Source organism: Eretmochelys imbricata, chromosome 5 (genome assembly GCF_965152235.1).
Source record: "Eretmochelys imbricata isolate rEreImb1 chromosome 5, rEreImb1.hap1, whole genome shotgun sequence".
Lineage (NCBI taxonomy): Eukaryota > Metazoa > Chordata > Testudines > Cheloniidae > Eretmochelys > Eretmochelys imbricata.
This window is the reverse complement of record NC_135576.1, coordinates 44,265,416-44,279,078: the sequence shown is the minus strand read 5'-3', so window position 1 is coordinate 44,279,078 and position 13,663 is coordinate 44,265,416. Positions and strand designations below refer to the sequence as shown.

At 42.5% G+C, this 13,663-nt stretch overlaps 1 protein-coding gene across 1 annotated transcript in view; it reads right to left on the bottom strand.

Annotated features, from left to right (window-relative positions):
* The window catches only part of SERINC5 (serine incorporator 5), a 62,765-nt gene that overhangs the window by 10,757 nt on the left and 38,345 nt on the right, over positions 1-13,663 (bottom strand). Inside the window, exons 6-9 of the mRNA XM_077816973.1 lie at positions 12,598-12,809; positions 9,079-9,174; positions 6,301-6,427; positions 3,184-3,250 (exon numbers count right to left, since the gene is read on the bottom strand). Of these exons, the coding sequence (XP_077673099.1) occupies positions 3,184-3,250; positions 6,301-6,427; positions 9,079-9,174; positions 12,598-12,809 (502 nt within the window). The remainder of the gene's footprint in view (positions 1-3,183; positions 3,251-6,300; positions 6,428-9,078; positions 9,175-12,597; positions 12,810-13,663) is intronic.

The following is a 13,663-nucleotide window of genomic DNA, read 5'->3' as shown; positions in this document are numbered from 1 at the left end:
TGGCTATATCAAGATCCTGAAGTTAATGCCAGGCTCCTCCAAAGTGTTTTTTCTTTGGATACATGTGTCAGAAATTCAGGCCTTGCACATTAAGTGATGTAATTAGTACTGTTGGCATGCATACAAATAGGCATTCAGAGCAATTAATTATCTCTAGTTTAGGTACAGAAAGACTTTCTGTATAAATAGATGCAGCTGCAGAATTATGTTTACATTTCTTGTCAAAAGACAAAGGCCCTTTACCTCACGGAAGACAATCAGAATGGAATTAATTAGCCATTGCCCGTCATTGCTTTATATTCACATGCAACAGTCCCCATATAACTCTCTAAAACCAAGGGCTTGTCTGCACTTACATTTTATAGCGCTGTAACTTGCTGGCTCAGGGGTGTGAAATATCACCCCCCTGAGCGCAGCAAGTCTGAGCGCTTTAAAGCACAAGTGTAGACAGGCTCCGGGAGCTGGGCTCCAGGCTCCGGGCTCCGGGAGCTGGGCTCCGGGAGCTGGGCTCCGGGCTCCGGGCTCCGGGCGCCGGGAGCCGGGCTCCGGGCGCCGGGAGCCGGGCTCCGGGCTCCGGGCTCCGGGCTCCGGGCTCCGGGCTCCGGGCTCCGGGCTCCGGGCTCCGGGCTCCGGGCGCCGGGAGCCGGGCGCCGGGCGCCGGGCGCCGGGCGCCGGGCGCCGGGCGCCGGGCACTGGGAGCTGGGCTCCGGGCACTGGGAGCTGGGCTCCGGGCACTGGGAGCTAATCCCCGAGCGCTGGGAGCTAATCCCCTCGTGGAGGTGGATTACCAGGAGTGCTGGGAGCTGGGCTCCGAGCGCTGGGAGCTAATCCCCTCGTGGAGGTGGATTACCAGGAGTGCTGGGAGAACTCCCCCCCAGCGCTCACGCGTGACCACACTCGCACTTCAAAGCGCTGCTGCCGGAGTGCTCCCGTGACAGCGCTTTGAAGTTTCCAGTGTAGCCATGCTCCCAATGATTTAGAAATAACTCTACTGTTGAGTGCTCAGTTCAACCTTCTCAGACAAATGGACCAGGGTTACCAGGCTAAGACTGGCTGTGCCAGCCAGTGCCTTTCGCTTCCCATTCAGCAATTTGCATTCTAACATACAATAAAGCTTGAACTGCTTCAACTCTCACTCTAGAAAGACAAGACTGGGGTCTGAAGCAATCCAAGTGCTACTGTGGGTCAAAGTATGCACAACTGATTGGTAAGGAGGCAAAAAATGTGCATTGGGATCCAGTACAGAGGGTCATCATTAAGGTTGTGTGTCTATGTGCCTTGAGCACCAGGCACACATGATTGAAGTACAGTGATTTTGCAAAATGGAGTGCTAATAATATCTATTTACTATTCAGCCATAAGCAATAGTTACTATTTTTCAAAGATTTATGTGAGTACTACCTGCATGTATATTATATACTCACAGTTAATTACTGTAGTATTTTTATATACTTATCTTTGCAACCAAGAAAGGCTAGAAACACCACTTTTTAAAGATGACAGTATGAAAGCTTAGATTCTGTAGAAAGTTTCATGACACCCAGAAAGAAGCTTTTACAATACATAGGATTGGCTCTAAGTCTTGATATACAAAAAAAGCTAAATTTGAAGTATGTAGCTTGACCCACTTAGACAGCAGAGCGCACAAATTCTGAGTGAACATATTGGAAAAGCTGATTTTTTTTAATGCTCAGAGTTAAGTGGGTTGAATTATTTTGCTCAAGTTTTCCCACAGAATTCACCTTTGGGGTAAGAGCAAACACGGATATTTCTACCTCAGATGGAAGCTACAGCAACTAAAACGAGGGGACTAGAACGGAAGTGGGAATTCAGTCTTCCATACTGGGAGCTGACAACATCTGTTAGACATTTGTGAAGCGAACAAATGTACGTATGCAATAGAATGGCTTATTTTTACCACATATAGCATGACAATGGGGAAAGAGAAACAAAACAAAGTGTGTTAGTGGTTTTGGGTGGGAAGAGATTAAGAAACCCTGATGTGGAGCACTAATACTTTTGATCACGTTTTACTGCTTTTGAATTTTCTCAACTGCCCTGTTCTGCAACTAAAATATAATGATCTCATCTTTGCCTATATTCCTAATAAATATTTCTTTTCTGCCTCTAACTGAGAGGAAGTGAGCTTCTGGAGAACAGTTACACCCCAGTTTAATGCAAACTCTGTCATCACAGGAAGTCTGCCGAATGCTAGAGAAAAAAAAACTGCAAGGACAGCGGCATACTATTTGGGGCACATTAGGCAAGTCCTCTGAGGGACCAGCAGGAGCTGTGAGGAGCCAGCCCAGGCAGTAAAGACTCAGGAAATTCCACCTTTCCTGACAGGAAGAACATGTGGCGTGTGAATAGGCTTTTTACGTAGCTATCTGTAACAGAGTGGCTTGTCCCTGAAGGCCTGGAGCCAGCCAACCCTAGTTATTCAGAAGGCACACCTGAGTAGGGGTCAGCTGATTACCTTATTAAAAAGCAGCAGGAAGGGGGGGGAGGGAGAGGATGGGAGGGGAATGACGATGTGCTCAGGGAGAAGACACCAGCATGAAGCCGGAGGGAGAGATGTCAGCAAAGGCCTGCCAAGGCAGGGAATGGCAGCTGGGAGTGAGCAGGCTCCAACAGAGAACCCTAAATTATTAAGAAGGGACCAGGCTCCAGGTAGGGAATTTGGTATGAATAGGTTAGTTTCAAATCTATTGGAATTCAGAAGGATTCATCTTAGTTTTCTTTTTATTTACCTACTGAATAACTGATAGAATTTAAAGAGTAGCTGTAACCAGGAAAAAAAACCTAATAATGGCAATGAGGGGTCCCAGGAAGACTGGGAGCACAGACTTGATGGGGATTTGAGAACTTTGGGGCTGGATTTATTACAACAATACAATCATTCCCAAAACAAAGAAGGGCATCGCTGAACTACAGAAGTGTTGCATGGAGTTCTTCAGGGGGCCTGAAGAGGGGAAACAGAAGCAGAGTCCTGCAGAGCCACTTGTGGCCACAAGGGGTTGCTCAAGAGGCAGCTAACCCTTTTATACCATCCTTATAAGTTCTGGTTGCAAATTCTAAATGAACAATACATACAATCAGAAGACAGACAGCTTGAAAGTGAGCCCCGAGATGGTATGGTGGGTAGAAGCAGTTTGTTACAGTTCAGGGGAATAGTTAACTCACTTCAGTTTCAGGCGTTGCATATATTCCTCTCAGTGCTTCAGAGCTTGCACGAGTTGTTGAGGTCAAACTAGGATCAAAGAGAAGACAGCACCATAACCATGCAGTGTAAGTATGTTCCCTGTGATGCTGAGAAATCTCATGGGGAACGTCTACACCGGCAGAAGGAATGAGCCTCCCAGCCCAAGCAGTGTGCCAGCAATGGCACTGTGGATGCTGTGGCTCGAGCTGCAGCTCGTGCTCTCAAGCCCCTGGGCCTGAGCTTGGGTGACTAGGTCAAATGCCCACCAGAGCCACAGCCACACTGCTGAGTTTAGCGTGTGCCAAGTCAAATGAACCGAGCACGAGCCTGTGTAACCCCAGGCTAGGAGTCTCACTCTCAGCTGCAGTGTAGACATACCCTAAGGATCCAGTCCCTCAACAAGTGAAGTAAGTGATAACACAGGATGTAAAGTCAAGTGCTAAGTCTGTGAAAGGTTTGTTCTGTGCAAGTAGAAATCTACAGGACAGATCACCACCAGACTCATTCTGTAATCATGAACTTAAAAATAAACTAGACAACTTCTATTAATGTCAATGCACCACCCAGCAATCAACTTAAAAGCTAAACACACACAAATTTGCATTTCAGAACAGGTTCTCCCTGCTATGCATGACGGGTGTTTTGCCTTTCCCAGACTAGTTTTACAGCAATTACTTTGACCAATCCTGTAAACAAAGACCACAGTCACAGCCTTGCAGATGAGAAAAACTCATAATATTTATGAGCTATTTGCTAGGAAGACTATTTATACCATTATTATTCCATTTCCTGTAAATTGTTGGGGGAATCCTTCCCAGTTTCCACCCAACTTCTCTCTGAAACCAGCTCTTATTTTGAGAGAGGAAGGATGGCTATGTTACACAAACTCTCCATGACCCACACTGAAATGAAGTGAGCTGTAGCTCACGAAAGCTCATGCTCAAATAAATTGGTTAGTCTCTAAGGTGCCACAAGTACTCCTTTTCTTTTTGCGAATACAGACCAACACGGCTGTTACTCTGAAACATACTATACCCCTTGTTTCCTTCCTACCATTTAGAGTGTAGGTTCTCATACTGAGGAGGAGTTTCTCATTTAGTTCTGAACATGGTGGTATTTGTGGTTCTGCTCTTCCTGAGAGAATGCTCCATAGCCTAGTTTCAACTCCTCTAAAAAGTCTGTCTTCCACACTGACAAATCTTTCCCTATGGATTGAAAGATTCATTGTTCCAGTGGAAAGTAGACATAATTGGTCATTGCAATAAATCAAACCTGGATCATGAATATATGGATTCATGGCAAGATCCTTGTCTGATAGGAGTTACCAGAATAGTGCGGTTTCTCTGGATGGGAGGACTTGTTGCACCACCTCTTCTAAGACAGCCAAATTCTTGGATGATGGAGATTTTGAACTGGACTCTTATTCAGTGCGGAGCCAATGCAAAGATCAGTGCATTGCAGTTACAGTGACATGGCAACTTGTGTTGTGAAGCAATTGGGAGTTTTTTCCTGGTACATTCCTAAATAGGAGTTGCAATAATATAACTCAGACACCACAAATGCAGAGACTACTATGCCCAGATTCAGGTCTGACAGGAAATACCAAGGTAGGCTGGTTTCTCCAGATATTAGGACTGCCCCACCTTGTTCAAATGCAGTCTCAATGCCACCCCCAAAGAGGTGCTTTTAGAGCAGGATAAGAATCTGACACACCTCCCTCTACACACAGATTAAAAGGTTTTGTAAGGGATTTCTGCTTTTTAATATGATGTGTATTTCATATAATTTTTTTAAATGGGCATGTTATTGCTGTACCAGAGCAGCTGTTCACTTGTATTTACTTTCCACATCAACATATTTCTTCAGCTGAGCTAAATTTTAAGAATAAATCATAAAGCTATTAGAATTTCTTTAAAAATACTGCTGGTAAAAGTTCTCTCTAAACAAAGTGTCTTTCACTACATTACTAACACCACCCTTTCTATTACTGAACATCAATATTAAAAAACTAAAATAAAGAAATCTAAATTACAGTTGAACCTCAGAGTTACGAACCAACCAGTCAACCCCAGACCTCATTTGGAACTAGAAGTACACAAACTAGCAGCAGAGACAAAAAAAAAAAAGAGCAAATACAGTACAGTACTGTGTTAAATGTAAACGACTTAAAAAAAAAAAAAAAAAAAAAAAAAAAGGGAAAGCAGCATTTTTCTTCCGCATAGTAAACTTTCAAAGCTGTATTAAGTCAATGTTCAGTTCATTTTTGAAAAAAAAAAAAACACTAACGTTTTGTTCAGAGTTACGAGCAACCTCCATTCCCAGGGTGCTTGTAACTCTACCGTACTTTTCACTGTTTGCTTTTTTTGCATTTCTCTCATGGACAACCAAATAGACTAATCGGTTTCAGGAGGGCTTCTAGTCAATTTCACATTCAGAATCTCAGACACTAGTAGTGCTTGATCACATACATATGAAAGACATAACTCAATTAATTATGCACATTGCATTTAGGAAGTTTATTAGACTGAGGTCCTTTACATGGGTGGCGATGGATGGAGAGCAACACCACACTACCCGGCAGTTTGCCACACAGTTAAAAACCACAAACTATGTCCAAATTACTATCAGAAAAGCCACTACTTGGCAGTACTTTCTGTAGAATTTAAGACTTTGTGAAAAAGTGATGTTTCTGATCTTGATGATTAAGAAAGTTTTCAAATGTGAACAAAGGCAGTGTTATCTTTCCGCAGTCAGACCCATTAAACCAGCTATGTCTGCAGACTCAGGAAGGCAATGCTTCACTGGTTCATGTTTGGAATTTCTTCCACCAGTAGATGTGGATCCTTTTCATAAAATACTAAGTCATCATTAGGTTTCAGGGTTGCCTATTTCATCACTGATCATTTTAGAGAAGAAACATCCAGCCACTCCGGGACTGTGGGAAAGTATGATCAGATTAATTTCCCTCCTTTTGTGTAATTCTACCTCTAGCAATTGCTTTGCATTTGCATTGCACAGATTATAAAATCTTAATCTGTTTGATCCCCACATTTAATGTACCAGTAAGGTAACTTTAAAAAACAAAACCAAAGACTTACCAAGAATATAAAATGCAACAAAACAGAAGAGTAGTGCCCAATCCAGTAACCAGGTTCTCATCTCTGGGCAAACCCTGGCTAAAATCAGGTACGCAGATTGTAATGTTCTTATGGTTCTCATCCAGGACTTAAAACACAAAACAAAACAAACATAATTAATAAGTTCATTTGACTTCAGATTAAAGAAAAAAATGTGTTTCCCGAAACATCAAGAACATTTTGGTTTTTTAGAAAGATTATCTAGGCTGGGAGGCTGAAATTAGACTTGCCAGATGTGTTGTTTCTTGAAGGGCAGAACTACAATAAACTTCAGCACTTTGCTGGCTCACCAGGACAGAGTGGAGAAATGTCAGGCCATGGGGTAGTTCTTAAAATCCCAGCTTCTCTGCTGGGCTGTTCACCAACACTTCACCTCCCCACTCTTTTGGAGGGCCAACTGACAGCTGAAGAAGTTTAAAATTATACATACATTATAAATGTGTTACTGTTTGTAAAGCTGGGGTCACATTATCCTGTATAATGTCTGTTTAAGACAGGGGTGTTTTAAGGGCAGCCCAACTGCCAAATATAGGCTCAATGAGGTCTAAAATATGGCCTGTGGCAACTCCACTCCTGAAATGATGCACTGAGGACAAAGAACTACACTGGTTATGGGCATATTTTATTTTAAAATGTATGCAGGTTAGCTGCTGCCTTCAGGTTCCTGGCAAACTGCCAGCTAGTCCTTGGTGTCAAAGAGAAGAGGTTCTCTTGCTTGACAAATATATTTGCTTTGAGCCATATTTTTAACACCTCCAGCCCAGTGCATGCTCTTGCAAATGCAATAGTTTTCTTGCCTATAAATTGGGTATCTCATTCAGATTTACCAGCGTGTAACATTCTCCAATTCTCCTTCTGACAGGGGGACAGCCTAGACAGATGAAAGCCTACACATCACTAAGTCCTTCGTCACAGTTCCTTTTCTAGTTAGTGCTATTCTAGTAAAAAGGAGGTAATTCTTAACAAGACTAGCCTAAATTGCAGAGGTTAGAGCAGTGATGGGCAACCTTCAGCCCGAGGGCCGCATGCAGTCCATCAGGGTAATCTGATTGTGGGCTGCGAGACATTATGCTGACATTGACCATCCGCAGGCACCGCCCCCTAGAGCTCCCAGTGGCCACAGTTCGCCACTCCTGGCCAATGGGAGCTGCGGGAAGCAGCAGCAGGCCTCAGGGATGTGCTGGCTGCTGCTTTCCACAGCTCCCATTGGCCAGGAACAGAGAACTGCAGCCACTGGGAGCTGCGGGGGATGGTGCCTCCGGACGGTCAACGTCAGCATAATGTCTCACGGCCTGCAATCAGATTACCCTGATGGGCTGCAGGTTGCCTACCACTGGGTTAGAGGAAAGGCTTTAGTGCAATTCATCTGAATCACAGAAATCTATTTTGGAGCTTGGAAAATGGCTCTCTGTTCACTAGATTCATCAGTCTGGATGGATTCCAAAAAGGAATTCCTTGAGAGAAAAATGGAGACAAACCAAATTTTAAAAGAGACCAATGTTAGAAAAACTATAGCAAGGTTTTTTGGCATCTGGAGATGCTCTGTAAATGTAAGGCACAATGTGTTTGAATTAGCACGTGAAGAAGTACAAGGACACCCATATCTGGTTAGGATTAATCTTAAGTTTTTATACTCCGTGACCAGCAACTGTAGTACTACTCAAATGCTCTTGAAGCAAAAGATTTGAGAGTAATTTTTCACATGAAAGGGAAAATGGGGTCAAAAACTAGGTAATTTGCTTGGTTCCATGCTCCCAATTAACAAATGTAGCACATCAATTATAGGTAGGACCCTACCAAATTCACGGCCATGAAAAGAACTTCACAGACTGGTTTCAGAGTGACAGCCGTGTTAGTCTGTATTCGCAAAAAGAAAACGAGGACTTGTGGCACCTTAGAGACTACCAAATTTATTTGAGCATAAGCTTTCGTGAGCTACAGCTCACTTCATCGGATGTGTACTGTGGAAAGCGTAGATCTTTTTATATACGCACAAAGCATGAAAAAATACCTCCTCCCACCCCACTCTCCTGCTGGTAATAGCTTATCTAAAGTGATCACTCTCCTTACAATGTGTATGATAATCAAGTTGGGCCACTTCCAGCACAAACCCTTACTTCTGTGATGCCTTCAGAGCAACGGCTGGCTCTGAAGGCAGAATCCTGCCAGCTGCAGTGCAGAAGTAAGGGTGGCTATACCATACCATACCATCCCATCCTTACTTTTGGGATGCTGCTGCTCAGCTCTGAAGGAGCAGTACTGCAACCCCCCCATCTCCCACAACTCCTTTTTGGGACAGGACCCCTACAATTAAAACACTGAAATTTCAGATTTAAATAGCTGAAATCATGTAATTTACCATTTTTTAAAATCCTATGACCGCAAAATTGATCAAAATGGACCATAAATTTGGTAGGGTCCTAATTATAGGAGGTCTTATTGTAATGGCAGCTAAAATAGCAACGAGAGGAGGAGGGGGTGGAAATCTACTGGATAGAAGTGGAAAAAAGGGCAGACAAAAATGTCCAATCTGAAACGAAAGAAGGCTATACATCTTTCTGGTTGTTATTGCATGCATTGGCCTACATCCTATACCAGTCTCTTCTGCCAAAGCTAGCATCTTGCATTGAACTCATGACCATGCAGGATTTGTTTGGCATGATCATCTAAAGGCCTAATCACATTCACTTTTGATTCAGCAGGTCTTAAAGGACCTTAATAAAGCTCAAGATAACTTACTAGTTTCTGGCGGTTTGCTTGACAGAGATGAGAAGGTGAGATACATGACATAGCAGCTGATAACTCCTGACTGCAACAAACCAGAGTGTGGCTGGCCTTTAGAGAAAAAAAGGTAAGATACTGAAGCATTTTTATGGGCTTTAACAACAGAAATTCAAATGGTCAAAGTATCTTCCACATGGGAAATATTATTTAATCCTTTGCCTATGCACTTTAGAAAGTTTCCAGACAGACTAGGTAGGTATTTCCTCTGAAGGATACAAGAAAACATCCCTTTCTCCACTGGCTGCTCCAGGGAGGTTAAGATCCCCAAACCAGTAAGAAATAAACACTGTTTTGGCCAACCATACCAAGCTCAAAAACAATATTCACACCTGGTGTAAGTTACTGGCAGACTTAACAATACCTATAATTGCTTATCATTTAACTTTGAAATTACTTGAAGCACTGATGTATCTCCAGTCCCAATGCATGAAAGATGCCACAAAAAACAAAATTTTTGTTGAAACACGAAGTGTGATGTGAAAAAGAACAAAAATTAGAATGGTTGTGAATTGTTCCAGCCCTAGTCTCAAAAAACAGATGGTAACTGTATGGCGGTGAGAAATGAGCATGAAATCAGAGCTGAATGGGTTTGAATGCTATTCTCTTAACAATGCTATTACAGCAAAGGTAGCGTAAGAGGCTCCATACCAAGCAATGTCTATGCATGTGAAACCTCTGCTATGTGTCCACCCGATCAGGGACCTGTATCAAAGATCCTGGCATGCTTGTCATAGAAATCACAGAAATGTAGGACTCAAAGGGACCTCGATAGGTCATCTAGCCCAGTCCCCCACACTGAGGCAGGACTAAGTATTATCTAGACCATCCTGACAGGTGTTGGTCAAACTTGCTCTTAAAAACCTCCAATGATGGATATTCCACGACCTCCCTAGGTAATCTGTTCTATTGCTTAACTACCCTGACAGTTAGCAAGTTTTTCCTGGTGTCCAATCTAAACCGTCCTTGCTGCAATTTAAGCCCCTTCTTTTCCTGTTCTCAGTGAATAAGGAGAACAATTTATAAAAAGGAGACTGATAACAAACTTCTACAACTTGAAGTTTTAGGTCCCCCTACCCCTCAGTCTTCTCTTCTCCAGACTAAACAAACCCAACTATTTTTAAGCTTCCCTCTTATGTCATGTTTTCTAGACCTTTAATCATGTTTGTTGCTCTCCTCTGGACTTTTGCCAATTTGTCCACATCTTTTCCAAAGTGTAGTGCTCAGTACTCTATGTGAGGCCTTATCAGTGCTGAGTAGAACGGAAGAATTACTTCTCGTGTTTTGCTTACAATACTCCTGCTAAAGAATGATACTCGCTTTTTTTGCAACACTATTACATTGTTGACTCATATTTAGCTTGTGACCCCCAGATCCTTCTCTGAAGTACTCTTTTCTAGGCAGGAAGGAATAATCATGAAGGGACTATGTACAGTACTTTGCATTTGTCTTTACTGAATTTCATCCTATTTATTTCAGGCCATTTCTACAGTTTGTCAAGATCATTTTGATTTCTAATCCTGTCCTCCTAAGCACTTGCAAACTGTCTCACCTTGGTATCATCTGCAAACCTTTACAAGTGTACTCTTTAGCCCATTATCCAAATCATGTATGAAGATATTGTCTAGAACTGGACCCAGATCCCGGCAGGACCTACTCAATATGCCCTTCCAGCTTGATTGTGAACCACTGATATCTACTCTGAGTACGCTTTTCCAAAAAGTTGCATACCCACCTTATAGTACGTTCATCTAGCCTATTTCCCTAGTTTATGAGGAGATCATGTGAGGCAGTATCAAAAGCCTTACTAAAGTCAAGATACATCACATCTACTGCTTCCCCTCTATGGACAAGGCTTGTTACTCTACCAAAGAGGGACATTGGGATGGTTTGACATAATTTGTTCTTGACAAATCCATGTTTACCGTTACTTATCACCTTATTATCTTCTAGGTGCTTACAAATTGATTATCTGTTCCATTATTTTTCTGCCTGGCCTATAATACAGTGGGTTGTCCTTATTCCCCTTTTTATAGATCGGTACTATATTTGCCCTTTTCCAGTCCTCTGGGGTCTCTCACTTCCACCATGAGTTTTCAAACACAAATCGCTAATGGCTCAGATCTTTTCAGCCAGTCCTTAAGTATTCGAGGACGTATTTTATCCGGCCCTGCTGAATTGAAGATATTTAACTTGCCTTTAAGTAATTCTTAACTTGTTCTTTTCCTATTTTAGCCTCAGATCCTACCCCATTTACACTGATGTTCACTATGTTGTCTAACGTAGGTTAGTCATTTGATCACCGCTAACCATTTTGGTGAAAAACGGAAACAAAAAAGGCATTGCCACTGCTGCATTTTCTGTTATTGTCTTTCCTGCCTTGTTGAATGATGGGCATATCCTGTCTTTGGTCTTCCTCTTGCTTCTCGTGTATTTGTAAAATGTTGTCTTGTTACCATTTATGTCCCAAGCTAGTTTAAGCTTTTTTTTGGCCGTGGCTTTTCTAAACTTGTGTTGGTTTTTTTATATTCATCCTTTGTAATTTGACTTACTTTTTGTATGATTCTCTCTGATTTTCAGGATATTGAAGATCTCCTGGTCAAGCCAGGGTGGTCTCTTACATCCTTCCTAACTTTTTTATGCGTTGCGGTACTTCGCTCTTGTGCCCTTAATAGCTCTTTAGAAAACAGTCATCTCTTCTGACCTCTTGTTTCCCATGCGATCTTACCTACCAATTCTGAGTTTACTACAGTTTGCCTTCTTGAAATCTATTGTCTTTATTCTTCTGTTTTCCTTCCTACCATTCCTTCCAATCATGAACTCTATCATTTCATGATCATTTTCACCCAAGCTGCCATCCACTTTCAAATTTTCAGCTACTTCCGCCCTGTTTGTCAGAATCAAATCTAGAATAGCCTCTCCCCAATCACTTTCTCCACCTTCTCTAATAAGGCGTCTTCAATGTATTCCAGTAATTTGTTGGATAATCTGTGCCCTGTGGTAATATTTTCCCAACAGATGCCAGGGTAGTTGAAGTCCCCCATCACCACCAAGTTTTGTGTTTTGAATGATTGTCAGTTGTTTTTTTAAAAAAAAAAAAAGCCTAATCCACTTATTCCTCCTGGTTAGGTGGTGATCTGTAGTAGACCCCTACCATCACATCACCCTTGTTTTGTACCCCTTTTATCCTTACCCTTATGCTGTCATGCTTAGTGACACGGGTCAGAGAGGCGATGGTATAGATTTTATGGAGACAGAGTGACATAAAAGCTAACTCAAAACACAGAGAGAGAGAGAGAGAGAGAGAGAAAGCGAGAGAGACAGACACATGCGAGAAAGGTATACACACACTGCGTCAGTACCCGATGACATCAGCCTTGCTAAGTCTGATAACCAGAAGTAGGCTCCAGAGAACTCTCAAGGTGTCCCATCTCCAACAAAACAAACAACAGACAAAAATTTGATAAGCACACTTACGACTTTGGACACAGGGTGAGATAGCTACCAATGAAATAAGAATGCACAGGCCACCATTTACACCAAGCAGGATCTTGTTGTATGTGCAGCCCTCGGAGCGCGTGTAAAAGACAGCCATCAAAATCAAGGCTCCCACAGCAACGGAGTACAAGACGAGAGTGCCCAGAGCTAGTAAGCCATACCACAGTTTATTATGCGTTGTGCCCGCAGTCCTGTTTGTAAGGAAGAAAATATATTAGCTATAGAAAAAATATGGAACATATACTCCTTATCGAGATAGCTTATATGACCATTAGAGCTGCACAAAAGTCAGCATTTTGCTCTCTATAGTACATACATTGTTTCAGCAGTATAGGCTGTGACTTCTGGGTATTTTACAAATATAGTTGCCTTGCTAGATTCATTTGCTATCACCAGGATATATAAAACATTCCATAATGCTAGTGTTGATCACATATCAAGACTTTACACTGATGTTTTAATGCCTGGCTATTTCCATAAATATAGCCTGCAAGATTCTGAAGATTTGGAACAGCTTAGACTGAGCCATCTGCAAATCTTTGACACTGTTGTAATCGTAGCTCCTAGCTAACGTAGGGGATTCCTTGACTGGAGCCAAGGACGACCCTTCCAGGTCCCAGCTCATTAGTGAAGTTCTTCCATTACATAAGCCCTGGAAAACCACGGTTAAATACACCGCAGTTATTCTTATCCTCCTACCACTACAACAGTTTTGTCCATTCAACCATTCTCCCGTCTTTTGGCTCTCTGTATCCTACAAGTTTTACTGAGTCCTGAATTCCCTACCCCCCACTCCCACCCACCCCTGAAGAACTGATCTTGGGGGAACAAAGTATCAGACAGCATCATCCAGTGCAATCAAGTTGTCTGTACTAACAGGGCAGAAATGATTTGCAAAATTGTTTACAAAAATCTGTTAACTCAGATGGTGCCTTTGAGTTACATGCCACTGCTGGAAGTCTCCTTTCAGGTCACACTGACAGCACTGGGGTTCTTCTACAGTTAATTATTGGCAGCAGTGGTTGTGCTGTGACAAGAGAACACA